Source organism: Augochlora pura, chromosome 10, assembly GCF_028453695.1.
Source record: "Augochlora pura isolate Apur16 chromosome 10, APUR_v2.2.1, whole genome shotgun sequence".
Classification (NCBI taxonomy): Eukaryota; Metazoa; Arthropoda; class Insecta; order Hymenoptera; family Halictidae; genus Augochlora; species Augochlora pura.
In genome coordinates this window covers 7,082,087-7,109,172 of record NC_135781.1, presented here as the reverse complement: position 1 = coordinate 7,109,172, position 27,086 = coordinate 7,082,087, and the positions used below count along the sequence as shown (strand labels likewise).

The 27,086-nt window shown below is 44.1% G+C and overlaps 2 protein-coding genes across 4 annotated transcripts in view; both read right to left on the bottom strand.

Annotated features, from left to right (window-relative positions):
- The window catches only part of Jing (AE binding protein 2 jing), a 198,854-nt gene extending 195,373 nt beyond the window's left edge, over positions 1 to 3,481 (bottom strand). The window contains exon 1 of the mRNA XM_078192858.1: positions 2,157 to 3,481. Within this exon, the coding sequence (XP_078048984.1) occupies positions 2,157 to 3,334 (1,178 nt within the window). The 5' untranslated portion in view covers positions 3,335 to 3,481. The remainder of the gene's footprint in view (positions 1 to 2,156) is intronic.
- A 921-nt stretch (positions 3,482 to 4,402) lies between these two features.
- On the bottom strand, positions 4,403 to 25,754 carry LOC144475816 (bestrophin-4). Of its 3 annotated transcripts, none has more exons than XM_078192110.1 (10): positions 25,360 to 25,754; positions 19,518 to 20,346; positions 12,566 to 12,886; positions 11,306 to 11,639; positions 10,984 to 11,208; positions 10,051 to 10,349; positions 8,706 to 8,735; positions 8,378 to 8,601; positions 7,400 to 7,670; positions 4,403 to 6,418 (listed from the first exon to the last, which is right to left on the bottom strand). In XM_078192110.1, the coding sequence occupies exons 2-10, from the start codon at positions 19,586 to 19,588 to the stop codon at positions 6,067 to 6,069; spliced, it is 2,127 nt and encodes a 708-aa protein (XP_078048236.1). In that variant the 5' UTR covers positions 19,589 to 20,346; positions 25,360 to 25,754; the 3' UTR covers positions 4,403 to 6,066. The 3 variants fall into 3 exon arrangements, with proteins under 3 accessions (XP_078048236.1, XP_078048237.1, XP_078048238.1); XM_078192111.1 differs by having other exon boundaries at positions 7,418 to 7,670; XM_078192112.1 differs by lacking the exon at positions 8,706 to 8,735 and having other exon boundaries at positions 4,407 to 6,418.
- Between the last annotated feature and the right edge of the window lie 1,332 nt (positions 25,755 to 27,086).

The window sequence follows — 27,086 nt, the reverse complement described above, 5'->3', positions numbered from 1 at the left end:
TCATAGCGTTGGCTCTGGACACTGCTGGATTAGGAATCTTTATGCAGATTTTAATTTCCTAATAAAGACGTATTTAATTATACAAAAAATGACAAAAGGCTGCAAGAATATCCTGGTATTCATACTACTAAATATCACAGCGAATATTTTCAATATTTTTTGTCATACAAGCCAAGGCTACTGTATAACGAAAGTACATCAAACAAAAGAAACACTACTATATGGCTAAATCACAGTTTGAATTCAAACATAAACGAATTTCAATACACTACACAAAAGAAAGACCGCTGTGTGAAAAAGAAAAACAGTCCAAGTAAATAAAAGCACAGAAAATAAAAGAAAGACTATCGAGTAAATAAAGCACAGTTTAAGACTACTGTAAAATTCAACAGTTGGCAGGAAATGAGAAAAGTGCATTAGCCACCAGTTTGCGATAATCTAGGAAGTTGTATGGGGTTTCCAGTGGATTTGAGTTTTGGTTAGAATATAAACATTTTCTGAAGCTACCGGCAAGGAGCGCGGCGAATAAAAGGATATTTTATAGCGAGCCTGAGTTAAGAGCAATAGACTGTAAATAAAGGGCTACAGAGAAGGTTCGAAGAACGAATGCTGGTTCTAGCGTGATAAGTTCGCGTAGGGCGAGGGCCAGACGGAGGGAACGAGGAGAGGAGAGAGTGAGACGGAGGGAGGGAGGAAAAGAGAGAGAAAGAGAGGGACAGAGGGGGCGAGAGAGAACGAGAGAGAGAGAGAGGGGGGAGGAGGGAGGGAGGTAGTGGAAGCACGAGGGTCACGTGAAAGAGGAGGCAAAGCGAGACAGAGGGAGAGACACAGAGAAAGAGAGAAAGAGAGAGGGGGCCGGAGAGAAACGGAGCGAGTTGGCAGCATCTACGAACCTATAAACACGCCGCGCACACAGATCGAACGCAGCCACGGTTGCCGGTCTCGTAACCGCGGTACAACGACCCCTGGCCTGCGTCGAACGCGCCTTCCTTCGCGCTAATTACGATGCTCCATCGTGTCTCGCTCGTCTCGAAAAAAAGTCTCGCGGTTCCTCCTTTCGGTTTTCCCAAAATCCCGAACCGTAGGAATCAATTTTCGTGCAACGACTTTCCTTCGTTCGACGCAGGTGGCTCCTCCCGACGAGCCCGGCCGAAATGCACTGGCGAAAAATCAAACTCGCTCCCACGGGGATGCTTGTGTATCGTTTTCCAAAAACAACAAGGGAAATTGCAACTTAGTTTGACAGTGCATTTACATGGAAGCTAATCTTTCGATAAGTATTCGCGGCTCAAAATAGCGGTAGGTGTTGCCGCGCGAGAATACGAATTGGACGCGTGAAATAAATGTTCTTCGCCGGAGACTTTGTTTTGGAGCAAATTGTATATGAAAGTGCGCCGAACGCGCATGCATTAGTATACGCAAGAAGTGAAAACGGTGAGTCATGAACAGACTGTTCGCCTGTTCGATAGCACGTGTGTTTTACGAGTTTTCAAACTCGATGAAAATGGAACCTCGTAACCACGAGATGCATTTCCTGACCTTTTTATGGAGAATGTAACATGGCGTTAAAAGAAAGAGGATGGCTCGACGGATTTTTGAAATACGAATGAAGCATACAGTTAGCCGAACTGCTCATCAATCTCGTTTAACGAATCCTATTAAGCTTAATCCTATAAAGCTTCTAGACAGTATTTCTATGTACCCAGAATTACCCCTAACCATAACGCAAGTGTTTATATTTCAACAAATACTGGACAAGATTTTCAAACAATTATATGGAGGACAACATCCTCGGTGTTTGGGTCAAGGCTAGTGTTCCGAAAATTTAAATGTTTAAACCCTTTCGTTGCTCGAGCTACTGATGGAACCTAAACTCCATTTCGAATCCTAGCGCTCGAAAAATTCAAATCCTCGAGCTGCTCGATCTACATTCAGCATTCCCCGTTCGAATAGTACGCGCAGCGGGAGCCTAGTCGGAGCCAGCGACTAGGTGTCCTGTTCCACCTTCTGGTCCTGTTCCGACTCCGGCTCCTGTTGGCCTCCTCGAGGCGTTCTGCGAACCACCGCGGAGCATGCACGGAGCTCGAACAGAGCCGACGGTGGTTTGGGATTCAGACGAGCGCAGGCATGCACGGATATATTTCGGTCTCGCTCACCTGTCGGAACTCTCGGAGCTGTCGTATCGATCGGCGCACCGTTTCTTGCCGCAGGGCCCAACCAGGGTGTCCTCGGCGGTCCTAACCTGTCCCTTGAAAGGGCTGCCCTGATGATGCCTGGCGGCCGCGGCCATGCCGTTCGCTGTAACACCAGCCGCTGCACCAGAAGCAGAAGCAGAAACAGCGGCAGCGGCAGCAGCACCATCACTACTACCACTACTACCACCACCATCACCACTAGCATCACTAGCGATCCTGTCCGTGCTACGAGCGGCGTCCAGGTCTTCGTGTTCGGCCCGCACTCCTCTGTCGACGACTTTTTGCTGTTGCGGTTTGCCGTGCTTGTTGTCTTTGCTCAAGCGAGTCAGCTTTCTGGAGGTATCTTCCTCGTCGTCCTCGTCGTCGTCGTTGTCATCATTGTTGTCGAGGAACACGGACCTCGGGCGCCGACCGTCGGCCGAAGAGGAGGCCGCATTGTCACCGCGCGACGCGCCACCCTCAGCACCAGCACTACTGCTACCGTTATTGTGATTACTATTACAGCTCCCCTCGGTCTTCTTCGCCTTGGTCTTGGTCTTCGTGGCCGTCGGCTTCTTCTTCGCCGCGTCGACACGAACACTCACGCGACACTTCTTCGAAACACTGTCCCCGTCCAACGATCTATCTTCGTCTTCTTCCTCCTCATCCTCTTCGTCGTCGTCGTCTTCTTCCTCCTCCTCTTCCTCCTCGTAATCCTCGCGCATCGGTGACGCGAACGACAGAACGCGCGTCGTCGTATCCGCAACACTTTGAACACTCTCGATTTTACTAACGCGCTCGCTGCTCACGTCCATCATCGCCTCGCCGTGCTCCCCGTTCTCGCAACGATTGTTGTTGTTGTTTGTGCTCGAGCTGTTGTTATTGTTATTATTGTTGTTGTTGTTGGTCGGATGACGACGGGGAGCGTACGCGTGACAATTGCGACGGGGAGGACGATGCTGGTGCGTCTGATGTTGGCGATGATGATGGCTCTCGAGCGATAGAACGTCTTCGTGGATGCGTCTCGCGGTGTCCTGACCCATGCCCCAGGACGTCGTCGCCGACTGGCCGTCCTGACGTTTGTGTCGATCCCTGGTTAAACGAGAATCACCGTCCCCCAGGTCGGTGGCCGCGTCTTCCGCGGACGGACCGTCTGCCATCTTGTAAACGAACGCACTACTGTCTGGCAGAGGCCCTATGGCACGAGCACGGGCCGCGCCACCGCTAGCTCGCTTCTACGGCCCGGCACGGCTCACTTAACCCCTCTTTTCTTCACCGTACAAAACCACCGCCACCTCTCGCCGACGGCTACCCACTGACGACGACGACTACCCCCACCCCGGACGACGTCGACGCCTGCCCTGCCAGCCGAGCCCGCCGAACCCACACGAACACGCTCGAATCATGCCGGAAAACACCGAAACCGCACGAAACGACTCCCACTCCCGCCGCGCATCGCGCAGGTCCAAAACCGTTCCGATCGACTCGCGGACTCGCATCCCACCGCGGGAACATTTAAAACACATATTCGAACTGCTGCGACAGGTAATCTTCGAATACAGATTACAAAAAAACTGTTTTTCCAAATCGATCACGGTTTCGTATACTTTTTCAGCATACTTTAATTAATAGAAGCAACACCGGCGATTCGAGAAAGATTACCGCGTTAGACGTAACATCAATTAATTAAAATCGTTTCACGATTGACTGATCGTGGGAATCGAAATCGTTAGCTCGCATTCGAATGGAAAAAATGAAGCATTATAGACGCTTTCCAGGAGATGAAATACGAGAACAATAGTTCGAAAATTTTGCGTAACGAGTTCTTGTATCTCGAACTATAATTGATCGCTTCCTTGATACGGGCGTGATTTTTCCCAGTAGATTAGAGGAACCAATTACTCTGAACTGTAATTACTAAAGGTCGTGCTGGAATAAATGAAAAATATTGGGGATTCATGAGGCGGCTGTATCTTGAAGCAATGTGTTATATAATATTTAATATCTTTCAGCTTTATTTTTATGTTCCCATTATTCTGTTATATTCAGTAAAGACAATATCCTCTTTTACTTATTGTTATTATGGGATAGGAATGTAGGGTGTAATAAACAATGCTCAGGAAAGTGCTAGAACAAGCCATAGAGTTAACAAAACTATTAGATGTGATAGTAGATAATAATATACTAAATATAAACTTTTATATATATACATAAAATAGAGAAATACTTTCACGGCTTTTCCAGACGCTTTCGTGCGCAGATCTGAACATCATCAAGTGCACCAGAATTTCTGTAACTCACACTCTCCTTTATTTAGCCGAAATCAACATTTTTCTGCGACATTCCGAACAAGCGTTTCGCTATTATAATACTGTTGAACGAATCGCTGAACCATGAACAACGTAGGATCCATTCACTCGCTCTGGAATGTAATTCCCAAACGAATGGCGAATTGTCCGCGCACAACGGTAACGAGTGTCGATTATGTCACGTGGCACAGTGCTCGGGCAGTCCGCTGATCGTTTCGGAATCCTCGCGAGCTCCGTCGATCAATCCCGATACCGAACATCAAGCGTCGCGAGTCCACGTTCCTTAAACTCTCTCGCATAAGACTCAACGAGTCGAAACGTTATCCTGCGAATGCGCGATCGTCTCGCCGGCTTTGTCACCGACCTAAATCATTTCACGATTCTTGGAATGTGCGTGCACGGAAACGCGTTGCTGTAGAACAAACGGAGAGCGCAATTATGTCGTTAAGCGTGGCGGATACTCGTTCCACGACCAAAGTAACAACGAGTACCGATTTCTCAGCTGGACACAGATAGGCACGAGGCAGGCACTGTTCATATACTTTTCAGCGGTTGCAAAATTTCGATGTAAGCTACGCGGTTCTCGCTCGCGCGAAATCTTTTTTCCGACGATCAGAACGAGTGAGAAAAATATCTACTGCTATTACGAAGAAATTACGCTACTCCCTACCGCTACATCGTTCACATTCTCTACAACCGATCGAATGTAAAAGATAAGGATCGTAGGCCTACAATCGAGGGGACGACTCCCGAATGTTGATTCTAATAGACTGCGGATCTCCGCGGCAGAAAACCAGAGTCAAACAGAACTTTCTGAAAATGATACGTCGAAGTTCTTAAATCTTGTCAATCCTTTTGCTTTTCGAAGATTCGGCTGCTCGTCGTCGTGACGAATGCAGGAAATCCGCAATCCGGAAATCGCTGTACTTTGCCGATCGTACGCGTCGATGTATAAAACTGGTTTCACGCAGGTCGACGTCCGATGACAACGTTCACGCAATTATTGTCATTCTAGATACGTAGAGTTTTGTGTGATAGGTATACCGGTATATATTTACAAGAGTTCGCTGCTGCAGCGACGATCGCCACGATACGCGGACTTTGAACAGCGCGTGCGATGATTTCCGCAACGCTTACACGGGAAACCGTTGCACGAGGACAACGATTCTCCGACTTTACCAAAGTGTAAAAAAGACTTTCTATGCGTGTAAAAATGTGATGCCAAGGGTGGGACTGCGATCCACATCGTTCCGTTTCTTGATCCACAGTTCGCACCGGCGAACGCAACGACGCTTCCGCCGGCAAAACGCATCGGAGCTTCTCCCGCAAGCTTCGACCACGATCGACCGTCGTCGATTCGTTCTCCGGTCCGTGCATTCACCGAGTGTTCTAGTAAAAAGTTTGTATGTACACTAACAATCGTTCGTTCTGACTTTCGACGTCAACGTTCTTATATATACGATCGCTCGACCGTGCGACCGGTCGGTAGTCTGCTAAATAAATATCACCGTAGCCGTTTCAGGCTGCGCGGATGGGTTCCAGAAGAGAGGTTAAACCTCGAAGAAGAGCCACCGATAAGTCTGTTAAAGTCGATCAGTGTCGACCTTCTCGTCTCGATCGCTCGCCGCCATCGACAATCGCGAAGTGTTCACTAATTCCGTCAGCAACAGCTGCTCCGTGTCCAACACGCTTCTAGAATGAGCACCGAGCAGATTGGTGTGACCGCTGGTGCTCCTGGCCAGCCTCCGGACCACCCTCTCCCGTCTCTCCTTCTCCCTCTCCGTCTTCAGCTTCGTGAACTCGTCGTCCGAGTTGACGCTGGTGCAAGACGAACTCCGGGTGCTGATCATGTCGTCCGCGACACCGCTACCGGCGAAGCTCGCCCCCGTGTCGAACGCCACGCTGGATCGCGCCGATTGCGACGTCCGCTCTGTCCTGCAATTCCACGAATTTCACTTGGCTTCGCGAAAACCGTCCGATGAAAAATCTCAAAACTACTGTGCTCTGTAACATGAAGGTTAAGATGAGATATTTCGAAGTTAAAATGCTTGTTACTGGTCCCTATCGAAGCTAGTTTTCTCCTAGAAATTGTTTTTGTTAGATGATCGTTTTGGTGTCCACGTTTATTAACGTCCGCTTCGTTTCATGATTTCCACCTGGCTTCTTTTCGAAAATTCTTAAAACTACCATATTCTGCAACTGGGACAAGGTAAAATACTGTGAAGTTACATCGCTTAGAACTGATCCCTATCGAATCTAGTGGAGCCGATTATTACTGTGACTTTAGTTTGTTTTCTGCATCCTCTCACTTTGTTCACTTTTTTATAAGAAAATTTCTTATTTCTTATTAGGTAAGTATAAAGTTAATTATGTCCGAAAATAAGCTAAAGGCACAGCAATTGCTCACGCTACAGTAGCCTACTTAACATTACTTAAGTTTCCTTCGACTTCGTTCTCATTAGATGATCACTTGGGGTCCTCCTTGTTAACCCATTTGAATAGTACGCATAATGTGCAATTGTCCATGACTGTTGTGATGATAATCAAGCCGTGCAGTACATATCTACATGCAACTGGTTAACTAACCTAGCAACTAATCTTAAAAATAGTTAACTAATTTTTACAATAGAAAATTCCTAGAAGCTCAAGCATGACTAGTTTGTTTTATCTAGCAGTCCCTACGTTGCTACGAGTACTACAAAGAGACGACGTTCAGAATAAAATTCTGCACGAGATTGTTACCTGCCCGATAGATTAATATGATTCAATGAAAAAGAGGTATGCAGTTAATAAGCGACTCGAGGTTCTCCGCCTCGGTGTTTTATACGCGGTTTTCTCCGAAGAAAGTTGTTCGAGGAAGCGATTTAATATGGAAATGCGACGAGCAGATAACCACATGTTCGTCTGGCTATTAACCTTGATCTTGCCGCGTACCTCCCCTCAACGACGCCTACATTCCCATCCCCGTTACTTCCTGTTAAGCCAGTCACAGGAGCACTGCAAGAGAATATCTCCCCGTTCCTGGAGTGATCGGTTCCGGGCACGGTCATCGGAGCACTCGGTGGCGGTGGTCCAGCTGTGAATATGCTCTGCACGTGAGGCCTCTTGTCCGACTTCATCGATGTCAAGGTCATCTGCTCGTCCGCCTCCTCCTTGATCACGCCTATCCTCATTGAGCCACCTCCAACTGTCCCAGAACATTTTTAAACGAACATTAGAATCTCGAACGATCTGCTATCATTAGACTGCGGATTATACGCATTTATGATAAAAATACAATAAAATATGTTTGAAGGATTAAGAATTAAACTATTGTTTCATTTTCAGCTGAATAAAATCTTTTGATCGATACAGATAATTATTTATTTTGCGTAAACATCCGGAGTCTAGTCATCACTGTATGATAACTGTGTTCTAATAGAATTTTTATTTTCATCTTCATTGAAAGTATATACCTACGAAAATATTTTTATTAAAGGATATCGTTAGATTCGAGAAATTGATGAAGTTATAGGGAACTGTTTGAATCATTAGCAATCTTTAATTATCAATTCCTTGTCCTAACTCCTCTGTCTTTCTTACTTTTCTCTTTCGCAAGGAAAATAGAATGGCAGGAATCATGGCAACCATAAGAGCATTTTTTGATACACGATTGCTCTGTACGAGGCTCTGCACTGCCAGCACTTTGACTATTATACGTTGTAAAAATTAGTAAATATCGTCGAGAAAGTAACTAATATATGTGAGAAATAATAAATAATATTGTATTGAATAATATTGCAAAAAGAAAAGTCAAAGAAACGCGTTCTCGATTAGAATACCACCTAAGATTCTTTAGTTAAAATTGTATTTTAAACTCTTTGGAAAACTATAAATTGTAAAGTGTCAATATACCACCGACTGCACGGTTCTGCAAAGAGGCGGCGGAACTGGACGAAGCCATTCTTGCCGGTGTTTTGGTGCCACTGGTCACACCGCCGTCGGGTCTGTCCTCCTTGCTGAAGAGCCTCTTGAGCACGCTGGTCACGCTGTTCACCCTGGTGAGAGAGCCACCCAGGTTGCTAGGCGTCGAGCCGCCGCTCAAGGTGCGATCTCGATTGCTCACACGACTCGCGCTCCTACAAACCAACACACACTCGCCGTTCTATCAAAAACGTCCTCGAAACTAGCCTGGACATCTAGTCCAGCTTGATACAGGCATGCACAAGCGAACATGAATTACCTCGCTATCTTGCCGCTCTCGGTACAGCTCCTGGATAAGAGACCGAAGCGGATGCAGTCGAGAAACAAATTTTAGTAAGCAGACATAAAGCTATGATCACGGTGCTCGCTCTAACAAGTTCTATCGTTTTTATTCGTTAACCCATTGCCGGATTTTAACGAGACAAACTCGTTGTGCCGATTTCTAGTAACAATAAAAATAATTTTGGAAGGTGTTACAACAATTTTAATGGCGGGCAGAGTCGCCACTAGAGTGCTAACGGTTAAAGCGACAACAAATTCTATTCTTTTGTCAGTAATATTTAAACTTTCGAGTAGATGTAAATATACAATAAATATAATGTTTCGTTTCCTTCTAAAAAATTATTACCATCGAAAAAGTTCTAATCTTTGTAATTGTAAAGAAAATGGTGCGGCAAGGGGTTAACGAGTTCGCTCTAAACTGCGGTATGTACGACCAATTGGGGTAAGAGTAAAATGTTGATGATCTGAAAGTTTCGATTAGCTGACTATTATTTTAATAATGGTTGATCGGTTTCTTATCCCAACCGCGGATGCATTTTACTTTTACATCGATGCATGCTTTTTCTAATAAACCATCTACGGGTCTATAAATAAATTCCTTCAACGTCTAATATAAGAGGATAGTTTACGAGACATTAAATTACTTGCGAACCTGTAGCTTAAATTTAGCATTCTTGCTCTTAAATTCATCATTGTAACGAAATCAATTTGCGACGTTTCTTATCAACTGTTGGTAATCTTATTGAACAGTTTGAGCATCTTGCTACTACATGTGATGGCGCTGTACAGATCCTTGATGAAAGCGCGGCAAAGGAATGTATTATAGATATTAATGTTTAATAAATATACGCTTCTTTAGGAATCCAATATTACTGAAACATTCATTCTTAGCGGGCCTGTCTCCCCGCGACAATATATTTTCTGCGAGCTGAAATTAAAGCTAGAGGATCGCACGTTACGATGAAGCTAGTCACGGAGATCTAGTGGAAGGAAAGTAATTATATTACATAAGAAATGATCAAGACTATGCCGAAGAAAAACGCGGGAAATACGTTGGGAACAATGCGCGTCTATGTTCATAAATACATTACTCGCAACGATACTTCTTTCGAATTCGAAGGATAAGTTCGACGATACAATTAACAATAGTAATGAAAGAGTTCGATCAACAGAAAAGTTAATTACGTACAACACAAAATGAGAAATGGAAATGAAAAATGATCCAGCCAGCGAAACAATAAAAATTACAGAACTTGGAAGAAACAGTGTGCATCGCGCGGGCAAATAAATACAGCTGCGTGTGGCGCCGCTACGGTACCAACCTTGACATTTTTCCCCTCGCCGTGAAATGAATGCCGGACGCGGCGTCGTCGGCTATATCCGGCCGATACTTTTGCTGATAGTCCGCTACCATTTCGTCGATCCTTACGGAGGACGGTTGGAGTTCCTGCTGCGCCGCTGATAATTGAATCCCGGCCGTCGACGGCTGCGGATGCTCCTCGCGGAATGCCTGAGCCGCGGCCGTGTACGGGAGCTCGGTGGGGAAGATCTCGTCCCAATACTGATCGCGGATCAGCTCCGGGTGCTCGTGATGCATCTCGTCGACGATCAGGTAGCTCACCTTTCGTTCCACAAAAGCGGCAATCGTGAAGAAACGGGACTCAAAGTATGATTGTAAATGTACCGTTCGAAAAGCGTAGTTACAAAGGTATTGGACCGAAAGTGTTGCTCGAAAAGTACCCTTTTAAAGGTAATCTTTCCAAAACTGGTCTTTTAAAGGTACCTATCCAGAAGTAGTATTTTAAGAGTACCTTTCTAACAGTATCTTTCACAAGTACCCTTTTAATAGAACTTTTCCAAGAATACCCTTTTAAGAGTACTTTTCCAGAAGTACCCTTTTAAAAGTACCTTTTTAAGAGTACCGTTCGAAAAATATCCTTTCAAAAATACCCTTCGAAAACTATCGCTTTAACAATGATTAGATGTACCCTCCCAAAAGAACCGTACCAAAAATATCCATTCAAATGTACCCTCTCACAAAAAACGGCCCAAAAATGCTATTCCAAAAGCACCCTCTAAAAATGGGTAATTCCAAGGAATTTCTGATATAAATAATTTTTTTTTAAATTCAACTCTGATTACCCGTGGACGAAATTGTACACCTAGGGGCTGAATCCAATTGCAAACAGATTGCCTCCGTAGGGAAATAAATAACGAACGGATACAAAATTCGACACCCATGTAAAACGACTCACTTGAAGGTTCCTGTCGATGATCCAGTTGACTTCGAAGTCGTCGTCGTCCTCGCCGAACGGGTTGATCAGGGTCTCGGCGACCTTCAGCCAGCCCATGTAGAAAAAGAACTGCAGCGTGGTGAATACCGGGAAGTATAGATCGATGGTGGACGTTTTCGAGTTCTGCACCCATTGCCGGCCCATTACGCTCGTCAGAAAGTACGTGTACACCGCCAGGGTCACCACCTGCGTAAGCGAAATACATTTTTCTGTCCGAGGAAAAATCGGGCGGTGAAGGGAACCGGGGACGAATAAATCGCGCCGTTTCGCGGGTACCGCTTACCTGCGTGTAAACCAACGGCACGCTGATGGTGTCGTAGTGCATCAGGCTGCCGCAGAGACCGCGAAACTTGTTCAGCTCGTCTATCAGCGTCTTGACGGCGAAATCGTCGCGGATCCGGCCCTCTTTCCTCGCCCGAGTCACGATGCTCGACGCCCATACGATCGGCAGCCAGTGCTTGCTCGGCTTCGGGAATTTATCGTTCAGGCTCTGGAATATCACCAGCTCGTTCTCCAGTAACAGACCCGTGTCCACGAAGTGCTCCAACGTCGGGAAACGCTTCTTCACGCGCGGCGAAACCATCGCTAACACCAGCGTCAAACACACGCACACGTATCTGAAACGCAAGATTGAGACGCGTCTAATTGGACAGCGCGAAGCTCGCTCTCAGGGAGACTCCTTCTTCGATCCATTAAGCTCGAGGACGCTTGTTTAGAATCCTTCGAGCTTTAAGCTAGACGCCGCTCAGACGCCGGCCCCGGTCGCCGATTTATTCCAGACTCCTCAAGGATGCTTGCGAATAACAGCCGATCGATAGATTGCGGATCTCTATGGAAAGTCATACTCTACAAGTTATACCAGCGCGAGTAAAAAGTATCTGGACTTAAACAACTGGAATTTTTCAAATAGAATTTGCCTTAAATATTTAAGGCTCTAGTTTATTGTATAATGCCTACAATACCTATTCTTTTTAATGTTACTGTTACTTGAAATTAGCGAAGGGGGATAAGAAACTTTTAAATTTTTCCTCTGTAGTTGCATACTGAAAATTTCCATCAAAAGAAGGTAATTTTGACATTTAAATACATAACAATTAAAGGAAGTATTTTGCTCATTATACATTAAACTAGTCTCTTGAACGTTAGACAATATTCAAGTCGTTTAAAACAGTTTCAAAAATGTTACCGTGTTTTAAAACGTGTTCGAATACTTTCTTGCAAAGCGTTGTAAAAGCAGTAGTAGGATTATAAAAGCAATCCATTGCCGCAAAGGTCTACACCCTGCCCTTTAAAATGGAACCGTATATAGACCATTGCACCATTTCCTTCCTAAAAGTTGCGGCAGTTCAAATATCGACAAGTTTTCGATCGAAGTTCCGCGATCCATCAATACCATAGAACAGTGTCACGCGAATAATGGGGCTAGAATTGCGTTCGCTTGAAACGCAGCCGTATGATTGCAGCACATGGGAACAAAGTAGGAGTCTCTGCGAGAGCCTGTTCAGCCATTGTGCCGGCGTCGATAGCGTTATCGGGGCAGTACCTGACGATAGTTCGTCGCATCAATCGACCTCTCTCGTCGTTCCCGTGAATGGTCGCCGACACGAAGACCGCGATCGAATCTGGCCACGGTATCACCATGTATTGATTCCACCATCTAGTCATGACGATGCTAACGTAGAAGCCAAGGACGAACGACAACGGTATCAGGTCGCTGTACTCGTTGCAGTAGGCCACCACCGCCTCGAAGATCTTCTTCTGGCCGTCGTCGAGCAACAGCCGGTAGATGGTCGACAGCGAGTAGTAGATGAAGAGGAACAGGGCCAGGTCTAGCCAGACGAGCTTGTATATGCTCGCGCGCCATCTAAAATTGGAACAGAACGGAAAAAAGAACGTAACAATCGCGGTGAATTCCTCGGATCGTTTTAATCGTCTCTCTCTCTCTCTCTCTCTCTCTCTCTTTCTCTCTCTCTTTCTCTTTCTCTCGCTCTCTCTCTGTGTGTCTCTCTGTTGTATGGTATTATATCGATCACAGATAAAAACGGGACTCGCGAACGTCGTTCACAGATACGCGCCGTTTCCCTGTTTCCACGCAGACACGATACGATTATTTAACGCTTAGGCAATCAATCAAGAAGATCCACTTCTGCCGCGATAAGTCGGCGATCGTAAATCGTTCGACTGTGAAAAACCTGTTACTCTATAACGTTGCGTAAACCCAGTGAAAAATTATTAACAAACACTACTTAATCTTCTGCCACTTGGCTGCCAAGTATCGTTATTACATTCGTTATTTATAGAGACACCCTACGGTCCCACCTTCTTTAAACACGGATGCTTGCGGTCGCTCTAATTTGTAAGACTTTCCTCCTGCTTCATAGATTCGAACAGCGAGAGAATGGACTGAATAAATATTTCACAAATACAGGCCTGTACAACCTAATTTTCTATAGTCTAGGATATAAGTTGTTTGGAAGCAGGATCAATCATTCTTTGGCTCGCGATTGGTCATGCCGCGAGTAGTGGGTACGGGCATGCGGCGAAGGGCGTGGCCAAGTCGTGACGCTACGGAGGAAACACCGTATCGGGAGGATTTTTATTGTAATCGTACCGATTTTCCTGGTTCTAATCATTTAAACTTTATATCATCTATAATGTATGAGTAACTTTATGAACCAAATGGCTTATACTTATTCATAACAAATCAATAAGTAGATAAATAAGTAAATAAATGAACAAATAAATAGGTAAAGATAAAAGTGAATCTTCAAAGTACTCTGTCGTTAGACCATCCAATCCACTATGTTTCCATAAGAAAATCCGCAAAGAGGTCTATCGCAGAATGGTATGATCTCACGCGAGCGACATTCGACAGAAAACGAGTTGGTCAGCCGTCTAAGCATCTCTAATTATTTCCTTCTCGCTCGAGGCCTCGCGACCGCCACGGTCCAAGAAAGAATGACGGACAGCTGAACGACGCGTCCAAAGGACATTACGCGAGACTGCGTAACCGCGAACCGCATTGGAAGCATTCCAGAGCGAGTCACGAGACTTCCGTCTCGACGACATTATCCTCGCGTGCGTGCGCAATCGTTTCTGTTATTTCGTCTTTTGAAACAGTCCTCGAGTACGACGGCCGACGGCCGGCCGACCGAATGTCTCGGATCCTCCACATGCGCGGCACTCGCGGGAATCCCGATTTAATGGTTCGCATTTTATGGACGCCGGTACCCGCGAAGCGTGGAAGTAGCGCGAATCGATCCGCGCGGCTCTAGGCCAATTGCAGTGGCCTCGTTGCCGTATTTACGGCTATCGTTAAACATTTAGCAGCGCTAATCCGCGACTCTAATGCCACGGCATCGGCGCGGGTAACGACTTCGCTTTTTTTTACAGGTCAGTGAAGCTGCAACGAACGGGAAAGCCGAGTGCTCTGGGAATATCGGGCGACGCGACTCCCCGACGAAAATGTTGAGGAATGATCTTTGTACCTAGCTCGTTCCTGAATAAACATCACGATCGTGTTTCACCAGCCGTCGTGGCGGAGTGCACTCGAGGCTCGCCGAGGTAGCGATAATAACGCTATAAACAATTGGACTTTTGACACAGTGTAAACATTGTCGGCGCGACTACTATCTCAATTAACACGAGCGACGTTTTTAATAAGATCGATTCGTTAAATTGTAATAATTAAACTCCTGTTTGCATGCGTTTATGACAAGAATCATAATTGAAATGGAAAATTACGAAGACGAAATACTCGATCATTTTATTGCACTACTTTAAGCTCGCCAAAATGATTGAAAGTAACAATTTATTTTTATTCCAGTCAATGCCAAGAGATTGTAAAAGCTCGTTTCCTTTCACTAAATCTTTCCAGCGAATTTGAACGATTTAGCCGGCGATCGCAAACTTTCCCGAGCACATATGCAAAAGACGTAGAGCCGCACACGAACCGCCGAATTACCCCGTACTTTCAAGCGTGACGCGTAACCAGGGATATTTATGAGCGTGAAATTGCCGACAAGGGTCCATTAAGCGAATGCGAGTCGGATCGCGATAGATAGCAATCGGTAACATCGTTTCTCCGAAGAATTGTACGAGAGTGAAACGGACGATCGTCGGAGTGAATTACGATCGATCGGATACGGGGGAACTGAAAACCGGAGCGAACTCGGACATCCGTCGCGATCGCGAAAAAAGGAACGACGTGCCGCGGCGTCGAACGATTCTTCCAAGAAGGAACGCCCGTGCAAATTCGAGCCGGCCGTCGAGCGGTCGAAGCAATAATAGATGGGGTCGCCGACCCGGAAGTTCAACAGCACCAGCCACCAATTTCAAAACAGACGGTTGATATAACTCGGTCGCCGTGGCGAGCACAGTTTCCCGCCGTCGGCGAAACGGAGCTCGGTTGTTTATCTATGCAAGCGAGACGGGACCGTGGCCCGTCTCGTTCGTTCGGCGACGATAATGCTGTCGGCGCTGAGGCTCCGCGCGCGGCTGCTAAACACGCGCCCCGCTCGCTCGGATCGCGTAAGCCATGGATGAATTATTGCGCGATCAATTAATACGACAAGTACCAGGAATTCCCTGATACGATCTACTGATCCGCGTGACGAAGTTCCGACGGTTTACCCGATCGTCGTTCCCCGCGGCTGATTCCGCGAGTCTGCAGAATTCCTCGGCGAACGCGGAATCGCGCGGAGGAATCGTCGCGAGTGCCGCGTTGCCGATTAAAATGTACTCCTTCATTTCACGGACAAAGTCCGTTTACAGCGAGTAAATAACCAAGCGGATAAATAAATTTTACGTACAAACGAGAGTGACTTAACGATTAACCCTTTGCACTCGAAGCCATTTTAACTGTGAATATAAAATAATTTTCCTGGCTCATAGTATTAGGTTGGTGCATACGAAGTATCGAATTTTTAAGCCAGCATACAAAACTGCATATCTTTTTTCAAAAGCTATTGATTTAATCAAAATGTGCCCCATTTGTTTCGATACACTTTTCTCAACGCGAGTTCAATTCATAGATGTCTGTCTTCAAGAAATTCTCATTTTTCGGATCAATAAACTATAGTATGGAATTTTTCAGACTGTCTTCATTTACGTACTGTTTAGCTTATAAAAATTACGGATACGTCGTACAAAACAATTGCGAAATTAAATAAAGTAAAATATACAATTTTATAAAATATAGGTCTTTCACTATTTTAAACATTTGGCACACTTTATACGGGCTAAATAGTATATAAATGAAGACAGTCTGAAATATTCTATATCCGAGTTTATTGATTATAAAGATCAGAATTTGTTTAAGACAGGCATTTCTGTATTGAAATTTCGTTGAAAAAAGATATACAGTTTTATATATTTATATGCGTGCGAAATTGATTCTTGCGACTCATAGCAACAGTCATAGCTACTCAACAATCTTTTTAATCTAAACTTTATTGTTATAAAAATTATTTTCGAACTTAATGGAATAATATTAGTGGTGTCTCGGAGTTACCATTCGAGTGCAAAGGGTTAATTGTGAGATATATAAAATTTTAATTATTAATTTAGGTAAGTCGAATATAGATGATTTGAAAGGGATTAGCTCTTGCAGTAAGCGTTTCAGGTTGAGCATAATCGATTTATCAGGTTACTCTCGTCTAGAGTAGATGTTCTAATTATCGACCATGTCCCAATTTCCATGCATACGGATTAAACGCGTATGGAAAAAGTGTTATACATAAATCGATGATTTATTCTTTTTTTATTATGTTAATAGGTAAATGTGATAGAAAAATTGAATGTCAATTTGTACATAATATTTTACTTTCTTCCAGGATTTAAAACATATAGAGAAAGCTATTCATATAAAATTAATATAGATCACCAATTTATAACATTTTTCATTTTTTGTTTTCCATATCGGGCACTAAAATTGAAGCTTTTACTCTACAGCTAGCGATTTATATCGCAAGCCTCTAAGGGGCGGGGCTTATTGGCCAAGGGACGTGGCTTATTGACTAGGGGCTACCCCTTATCCTTATGCCAGTTGAGCTAACTTCTTATTGGTCAGTGTTTTTCATTAATAACTTGTAAACTAAGCCGCAAATTGTATTTTTGTTAAGGAAAAAGTTACTTGAAATGACCTCAAGAATCATTTCTCAAAAGTACCATAATTTTGGAATATCCTGTACGTTCGATAAATGATATGAGAATAAAAAATTAATACCTAAATTCTTAACAGATTCACGCGATTCTCAAAAATGAAGTGACGGTATAACTCTCGATGAGAATTGTTATGACAATTTTACAATAACTGTTTATAAAAATTTTCCAATAAATCAAACGACGATCTAACTATGTTACTTCTACAAAGCGAAATCTTCACTTTCACTTTCGTTTACCAATTTTTTTTTCCCACGAATTTCCTATTATTCTCTTTACACCGATCTCATAAAGTTTGATGCACGATTCTCTGACGCTGTTTTACGACGGTACCAATAAAAGTAAAAAACATCGTTCACTTTCTCGGTCGTTTCTCGATGCAAAGGCGTGTTAAAAAAGAAAGAGATAACGAGATCGGAGAGTGAAAGCGAAGATTGTCCTCCGAAATGCACTCGATCTTCTTCCACGGTTCTTTCCAAGAAATCAATTAGTATTGAAACGCGGAGAATTTTCAATCTCAGATTTCACCGATCTGCCGCGTTGATAGTCAGCGCGTCGTTTTAATCGTAGCCGACTGTGAGCGTAATTGGCGTTCGAAGGACAGAGATGCTGCTGCATTTGTCGAAGATAGAGATCGGGCATCGGTATTCCCTTTAGAAAACGCCCCGGGGAGTCTATTATTTACTCGCTAATGGACTACGGGCTTGTGACATAAGCAAATTGCACATCTTTATCGATGCTACGAGACGAATCGCTGGAAACGCGATTACACTTGAAGAATAGTATTCAATAAAAAAGAATGAGTGGAATTTACTTGTTCAGTCGCGATTCTTTTATCTTTTGTCTTTACCTTTATTGTACCTTATCGGATGCATACACATCTTTTAAAACAGTGTAACTTTCTTGACCCCTTGCTGTACCATTTTCATTCCATTCATTTCCTTTACAATTACTATTATATACTATGATTAGAATTTCTTCGATCGCGCTAATTTCTTAGATAGAATAAAATTTGATTTCTACTCAAAGGAACAAATGAACATTCATACAACAGCTTATTGTTATAAATCTCCATCACTAGTCTGACTCGTTAAAGTACGGGAAGGGGTTAAAACTGAACCAAACAATTTGGATTTTTTTAAAGCGTTACTAAGTTAAAAAAGCGTGAATTTACCATTTTTTATCACTCTATTAATTATCAAAATTAAGAAAAAATATTTTCGTCACTGTTTAGTAAATTAGTTCTTATTATCATTCAAAAAAATTTCAAGTCGTTCAGTCCACTTTTAAGAGAGTCGTTGCGTTTTGAAAGGTACGCGTTCACTTCTGTGAATCACTGTATCTCGTCCCATCTATTTCATGAAACCAGTCAGCACGCTTTTCTTTCGCATTAGAGTAATCGATATCATTCAACTATAATGACCGCTGACGCCAGTGCAAATTTCCGCGGTTAGCGGTCGCTGACGTCATCACCGCAGCGTCGTTTGATTTTTTCGCCGCGTGGTTGAGCTTCTACCGAACCGGTGTCGATATTCGCAGTCCAATGAAATTTTTGGCAGAGCGACACAAGAAGAGCATGGAAGAGGCGACCCGTAAGGCCATTAAACTGTACCCGCCGGCGTCGCAGAGAAATTGACGGAGCCCTGTCTCTTCGATAAAACTGCACACGCGGGCAGAAAGTGCTGCTACGAACCAAGAACTGTTTACCCATTTTATCGGCGACATGGTCGCCGTCATAACAAAACAAAATTTTGAGCAGATGACGCGAATAGGGGAGGAAGGACTGGCATGTAATAGTTTTAATGCCGATCTTTATTAGTTTTAGAAATTTTACGAAAAAGAATAGAGAAAAAAGTGCAGGAAGAATTTAAAATGTATTAAAATCTTAATTTTATTATCTCAGAAACTAATAAAAATTCAGAATCAACATTTTACGTACACGATCCCTCTTCTCTTAATTCTCAAACATTTCAATTCATTATGATAATTAGACTGAGAATTTTATGCATTTATGACAAAATTGAATATAGGTCAAATACGAAATTAGAAAGGCATTGGAATAGTTGAAAAATATTGTTACACTATTCTCATCTAACTATGATTGTTAAAAATAATATTACAATTAACTTAGATCATTTTAATTTTGTATAACGTTCTAACGATAATTGAACCATGCCGTTCCATAGCCGAAAGTTCTTTAGCAAAGAAAAATCGAAGAGAAAGAGTTCGGCGATCAACGAGGATCTAAAAGGAAGAAGCCGGTGATCGCAGCGAGAGGTCGCGCAGGTGTTCTATCACGACCTTCCTCGCGATCCGAGCCCGAAACTGCTTACCTTAAGAGTAATTTTAGAAAGCAACCGAGACCTTTGCAGGTAGCTACTTCGGCTGTGTAAGTGACCGTCATCTCTCGTTGCTGGGACGTGTAACCGCTCGTGGAAGAACCAAAGCTGGCTCGTCTGTCTCTTCTAGCTGGGCGGCCTCAGATCTTGTCGGGAATGCTCCTCGCAGGAGTCATCTGATCCCGGTCGACTGCCGCATCCCCTTCGACACCTGCTCGGCTGCCAGGACTCGGTGTTCCGCTCGACCTCCCGAGCACCGGTCTCGGCTCCGTAGCCGCGCGATCGCGTCCGAACACTGATTAATCCAGGCTCGGCCTTATCACCGAGCACTTCTCTCTCGACGACGACGACACACGCAGAGGCAGCGGCAACGAGACCGACAACGCCAAGGTCATCCTCGAGGCACACAAGGTCTTCGCACGCGGACCGATTGCGTAACGCCACCGCTCGCCGCCTCGATCCTGCGACGACTGTGACGAGCGCGACTTCGGCTCCCGACCTTCGCGGAGAGCTGCCGATCGAGCCGCGATCCTGGATCGATCAGAGCCGATCCAAATATTTTGGTGAGTAATCCTCGACCTTGCGGCCCACGGTTTTCGCCGAGAACCGTCACACAGTCGTTGCCACGCCGCTGGACCCTAATTAACTGCTCGCGCTAGCTTCCGCTTCCACGGACGAATTACCATCACTGTTTTCCCGTCTGCTCGCTCCAAGATTCGCCAACGCTTCGCTCTGTTCGCTCCAGCCGCTTCTTCCTGCAGGCTAGTGGTTCGCGCGAGCCGCTCTTCGTCGGTTTCCGCCTCGAGCTACTCCACAGGTGGATCTGCAACGACAAGAGCACCGGCGACCACGGCAGCGATTAAAGATTACGCTCGATGGTGATTCATCGACTCCTTGGAAGAGTCGCGGTGCAATTTTATTGCTGCGGTTTACATTAGCGCCCTTATCTATGGTGCAAGGAAGTCGTGACACGATTACGGTAGAGAAACGCCTGGAGAGATGGTCGGAGGCAGATTCTGCTGCGGTAGGGGCTTCTGGTGACTCGAGGACTGAATTTCGCTCTTTTAATCCAACGGATGGAAACGGATAATTAGACTGGGGATTTTTACGCGATAATTCACGGTTTGGAACAGTAAAAATATGAAAAGAATTTTAACGTCAACGAATTACTGTTAATCCATTAGAATTATTAACTAGAAAGAGAAACGTTCTATTCAGCTTCCAATTCTTGAAACTAATGAGGACAATTTATATTTTGTATACGATCATTGTTAATTCTTTTTCATCTAATAAAGAAACGAAGCGTAACTGACGCCTAATCTATTTGACCGACATTAGATTTAAAGGCAGCTGATAGGACACTAACGAATAGCTCGCGGTTGCAATATTTATCCATCGCGTCGCTATCGCTGAACGTGTTCATTGTTTCGGAAATACCGAAGTGAATGGTATTGGATAAAGGCAGAAGGTGATAACGAAACGCCATTGTCCCGATAAGCCTTTAAACGCGTGTAAGCATTAACGGCCCGCTATTAATACCAACGCGCGACTTCTAGGATTAGAACGGACAGTCACGATGGGGACAAAGACGCTCTCTGAAATCATCCCTTAAAAAAGACCCAGGCTCGGACCTACGCGACGTACCGCGAACGCGGCACGTAAATCGCTCTCGACAACTTTCGCCGTTGCATTCGATCACGATAGTCGATGGAACTGCGAAGAAACGAGGAGCCATTTTAGGCGTTCCGAGGACGGTCTCCGTTGGCCGGCAAGTTGATAGTGAATGAGCGTCGCGTACTATGCGGCCGCTAGAAAACGATGGCGAACGGCCGAGGCTTTGCCGCTCGTTTCCGTTCCCGGTGCAATGACTCATTTTCGTTCTATATTCCGCGGGCCTGGTATATTCAGACCGCGGCGTCCTAAAGCGTTCCCGATCGCGTCACGTTCGAGCGTAATCGCGACGAGCGGACCCGATTCGTAACCTTGCCTATGGATCCTTATCGCGGCCTCTTATCGTCTTACCGTCCTACTCCACATTCCCGTCGTCGAGCATCTGTTAACGCACTATTCGCGGACGACTTGTTGTGCAACGCCAACTTTGCTATACCATTAACCTGTTAACGGACGATTGTTCGTTTTGGTCGATGACGGCTTTCAACGACTTCCCATTGTTCCTATAATTAACAATTCCGACGGTGAGAGAAACGATACGTTCGTATCGTTCTAATACAGTTTAAATACTATCAAAATGCAGTCGATTTAATGACTCGAGCAAAATTAATTATACTTGGATTTCCTTTCTTTCTTTTGCTGCAATTATTGACGATTTTACTGATCAACTGTGAAATAAAATCGTAAATGAAATCGGTTAAACATAGATTCTGTCTGTTGTCGATTACGATATAATAACTATTAAAATTTCTTTTTTTTACTGTCATTATTGACGACGAAAAAGTACTAACAGATACAGCTAAAATAACATGCATACACCAAGTAAGGGCAACAAATAAAATCGTAATAATTTCATATTTCATGAGCTCGTAATTTTTATTTTTCAGCCACGACTCCGTTCACGGGTCAACTAAATCTAGCCGCCTCGAATAGGAAAAAAGACCCGCCTCGTGTTCTCCAACACATTGTATTTCCTACGGTTGCACAAGTTCGAGTGCAGTCAACCAAGATTCCACTACGGATATGTAAATGGTTACGCGACGAGAGTCGAGAAGAAGCTTCGAATCTCAGTGTATGTTTCGCCGCGATTTCCAAGTCGAACACCGAGCGCGAATGCACCGTATAGAGAGTTTTGCTCCTCGCTGTAGTTCGAGTGCGCGATAAGATCACGGATGGCCTTACACGACCGATTCGATTTACCGCGGTTCACGCGGCTAAACTGTGTCTTTCTTGATTCTGCACGCGGATCGGCTTATCGTACGCGAGCGCGCAAAGATTTACGACCATTGAATAAACCAACGAGACAGCCGTCGGATCATTTCAAAGTAACCGTATTTCACATCATTTCGTCGAACTTGATTCGTCTGCAACACGGATCGCCGCTGAGTCAGCGTGTGCAGTCGGCTAAGAAAATTGATCCTTTGAATTGGGCAATCATTCTTTTAGTCTTAATCAATCGTGCAATGTAGTAGAACGAGGCTTTTATACCTCGTAGAATTTTGCATAGATCGAAAACTGTACCATTATTGATGAGCTTGTTTTCATGGCTACCGTCTTCGAGATCATGGTACAAGCTGTCATGTAGTTTACGCGTCGAGATCAATTTGAAAACGAATAACATTTGTTTGTTTAAGGCTTTTTTTTTTAGAAAAATGAGGTTGAGAAGTCGACGAATGCGCGTGCTACAAAATAACTATGGTCTAACGTGTCCGATCATGACCTACTGATTCCACTCCTTTAAACGGTGGAGCACGCAACCCTGACAAATCATTAAACCTTTAAAAAATTATGCAATAAGACTATTTTTATCGGAGCAGTTAAAAAGACGCTTCTTAAAATTTTTATTTAACACTAATTTTACCAAACAGATGAAAGGACACTTTTAAACTTTTTTAAAAATTATTCTTTAAGTTCAAATTTGTTAACTTTTCTTAGAATGACTACAAACTTGACTTGATAAAAATAAATACATATAACAGATAGGTTAAGCGAGACAATGTTATCTCAGACGAAAATATATTACTCGGCCGATTTTATCGTAATTTCTGGGACACCCGGCGCATGTCGAGGTTGCCAAACGACACGGTAAAATTGATTTCAGTGTTGCCTAATATTGTGAACATATCCAAGGAAAATAAATCGAGCATTTAGGATGTAATTTGCAAAACAGTCACGGCTCATATCGTCTGCTACATCTCAGCGATCGAGGATTGACTCTGTCCCCAAATCCCGCTGTTTTCGACGATTCGAAAGGTTTCCGCGAAGTAGTAAAAACCCGTGAAATCGTATTTGCCAACGCGCATTGTCATCTCGCAACCAATCGGTCGAATAACTTTGCGTCACGTCGGCGCAGTCATGCGTTCGAAGCGTGAAAGAGCGGATATAGTTCCGAGGAGAGTCTGACGCTGACTCCGAGGGAGTCCCCCGGCTAATGCAATCATGGCGAGCACGTGTGCGCCTTATAGTCGTCGTCGTCGGGGGAAATCAACATGAGGTAGAAGAGAAAGCACAGACAGCGCTCTCGAGCAGCCAATTATCTAACTTTGAAAATTGAAATCCAACCAGATCACTCCAGGCTCTCTATCAATTTTTGAAACTAGCCCTGAGCCAATCTCCTCATTTAACCTCTTCAGGCATGAACTTTTACGAACGTTGATACCCGCGAAATGGTAACAATATCCTAAAAGCAATTGCTGTCATACTACTTGACCTTTCAATTTGATTAAATAAAATATACGAATTTTATAAAATTTTATAAAATTTTCCAAAATTATTTTTTACAGATACCATCGAAGCTTAGATTGAAAAATTTGTTGAAACTGTAATTGTTATATGAGCCACGAGACTGGATTTCATACGCATAGAATGAATTTTGTTATATAAAATAGAAATACTAGAAGTCAGAAAAATTATTTCAGATTTGCAGTTGAAATGTCTTCGAGTGCAAAGGGTTAAAATATTAATAGACTGGATAATATTACATAAACGATATCTGGAATGTACTTTATTAATCAAAATTATCAGAACAAATAACACGGACTGCAGATATTAAGTCAACGTAAAAAGTTAGCGTTCGGGGTGACGCAACCTTTTTACAAAAATTTGAATATCGACAATTTTTCATCAAGTGTTAATGTCGCGAATAAATATTCATTTTTATCTCGAATAAAAATGTGCACGCTCCTTATGAATAATAATTGTTTGGTAGTAAACTGTCGGCTCCTGTGAAAACATCAATATGTACGGCTTCTACAAAACAGCGATATGTACACACGTGTGCCGGCATCCTTGAAGAGGTTAAATGTCACGAAACGCCTAGAAAAGTCTCCTTGTTTGTAACCGGAGTCCTAGGACAGCCGGGAACAGTGCCGTTCTTTGTGAAAACGTAAGTCTTCGTGAAATCGTATGGTAATAATCATAAGCAGCGACAGGGGAATTGGCTCGCCTGGCGTGTCTGTCACGTATGCGGCAATTCCACTTATTCTTAATCGGGAGCCTTTCGCGTACCAGATAAGATTGTGATATTTTTAAATAACGAACTCGTGCACGAACATATATAGAATCGCAATCAGGTAAAAACAGTTTCGGAAAACTCGAAAACATGATGATAAATAAAGATATCGATCGGCTTTGCGGATCGCTTTTCAGTCAACAAAATGTGTGCAACTTGAAAACTCGGAATTGCATAATATACCGTAACTACATCGATCAGAGTAGTCTTATTAATAATTTGTCGTTTTATTAGCATTAGATTTACGAATGCGTCAGAATGACCTGCACCGAATCTTTTAATTTGCGATCGTTAAAATCCTAATTTATGGGAGATTTATTCAACGAACTGGTTCTGTTTGAAATACAGTATAATAAAAGTCACTAACGATCCGAATAACCATATGCTTGTAATTTTTATGAAACAGTATAAAACAGCTGCTCTCGGTACTCCATAAATTAAGTATCAATCGAACGAAATTCAAAATAAAAATTCAAGATCGAAATTCAAATTCAAAGAAAGCACGTTTTACTAATCAGTGCATCACGAATGCGTCTCTTTGTGTCACCGCACCGTGTCGCCGAATTTTCAAGCTTGCATCGCGACTGCAAGGACACCCGGTACCGAAACTCATCGCCGCCGCTGCGAATGCATCGACGCACGGTCATGTTTTACCTGTCCGCTTCGATCAGGTGAGTCCGCGATGCCGTGATCGCGAAAACCCTATCGACCAGACGAGCCTGGGGCTGCGAGAAGTTTCTGAAAACCTCCGAAAAACCGAGCGCAGCAACCGTCGGCGAAGCGTGCACAGGAGTGGCAGGTTACCGAATCCAGACCTCGTGACAAAGGCAAACACACCGAGGCCCCCTGAACGAGTCCTCGCAGGTCCTTGGCTGGCCTTCGGGGACTTTGTTTTTCACAGAACCGGACGGGCACACTCCGGCCCCACACACACTACTCGGGTCCCTCGGGCAGCGTGCACGATCACGAGCAAACCGTGGACAAAGAGTCCGCGCGAACCCGCAGCTGCGCTGTCTTCCGCCGTGCGAGTACCGAGCATGCACTGAGAGAACAGAACCGTTGTCGCAGCACGCCAAAAGATCCCCCGGTGCTCCGCCTGCTGCCTTTCGATCCCATCCCCACCCACAGCTCCCGTTTCCGCATCGGGCAGCGGTTCTCAAAGGTACCCTAAATCGCCGGCGAAAGCACTGCACCTCAGCGACGCTCAATCCACTTGCATCTTCGCGAGAGATGCAACTGGGGGTGCAGAGCAACTTTAAGCGAATGAACCCTTTGTAAACTCCCTTGTACGCAGGAGCCGAGCCGATGCTGAATCGTAAAGTTTGAACTGCGATGAATATTCATCGCTTGTTACGCTAGTCTACGAAACTAATTAAACAATCTAATATAATCATAATCTAATAATATGCAAGTTCATTACGACGCTTGGTATTGAGGTGGTTTTTAATGGCACTTTCCACGGCATGGATGAATCTTATTTAAACGAGTGACAGTAGTCTCTAAAATTGATAATTGAGTATCGCTTATTTTAATATCACTGCATCTAAATCTTAACTTACAGACTCTGCAAATTTTTAGTTTTTGAATGACACAGGAATGTCTTATTGAACAGATACCATCAGCCCCTAAGCTGATGGTTAAATATCGCTTATTCTGGCAGCATAACTTCTAAGTTTTTCGCATATAGACTCTGCAAATTTTTAGGTGTTAAATAACACGGGGTTGTGTTACTAAAAGTTTGTCAGCAGTCCCTAAAGCTAACGGTTGAATATCGCTTATTCTAATATTATTGAATCTAGATTTTGCTCTGCACATTGTGCGCATTTCTCTCACAATATTAATATTGTCTTTTTGTAACCCGGTCAACTGGCAGTTGCAGCAGGACGCACTAGAAGCAGAACACTTTCGCCGTTTGACTTTCCCAGAGAAAGCAAGATCGAGGATCGACGGAGGAGTGTCAATCTTGAGAGATCGTGACGCGGTTTCGGTAAATGAGTTGCGTCACTCCGCTGATAGAAGCGGATGAAACACAGAGCTCTCGCCCAAGCAGAATTCGAATCACCGTAGACGTTCTCGAAACGCGGGCCGATTAAGCAAAGGCCCGGTGTTTGTTTTTCTATCGCGCCGTGTAATTTCTTACGGTCTGGTTATTCGCTATCTCTCGCGTGTTTACAGATCATTAAACGAAGTTTGTTTATGCAAAGGTCGTCTACACCCGTGGCTATCGAAACGATATTTGTGTGTAATCCTGTTCGAAGCGAGACGAGATTGTGCGAGAACGCGTTCGGGTATAGTTTATACCGTGAACATCTAAGCTGGCGAGAAGCGAAGAGACTTTTACAACTGGTATGCGATTGCGAGGGTTTAGAGATATGCTGATC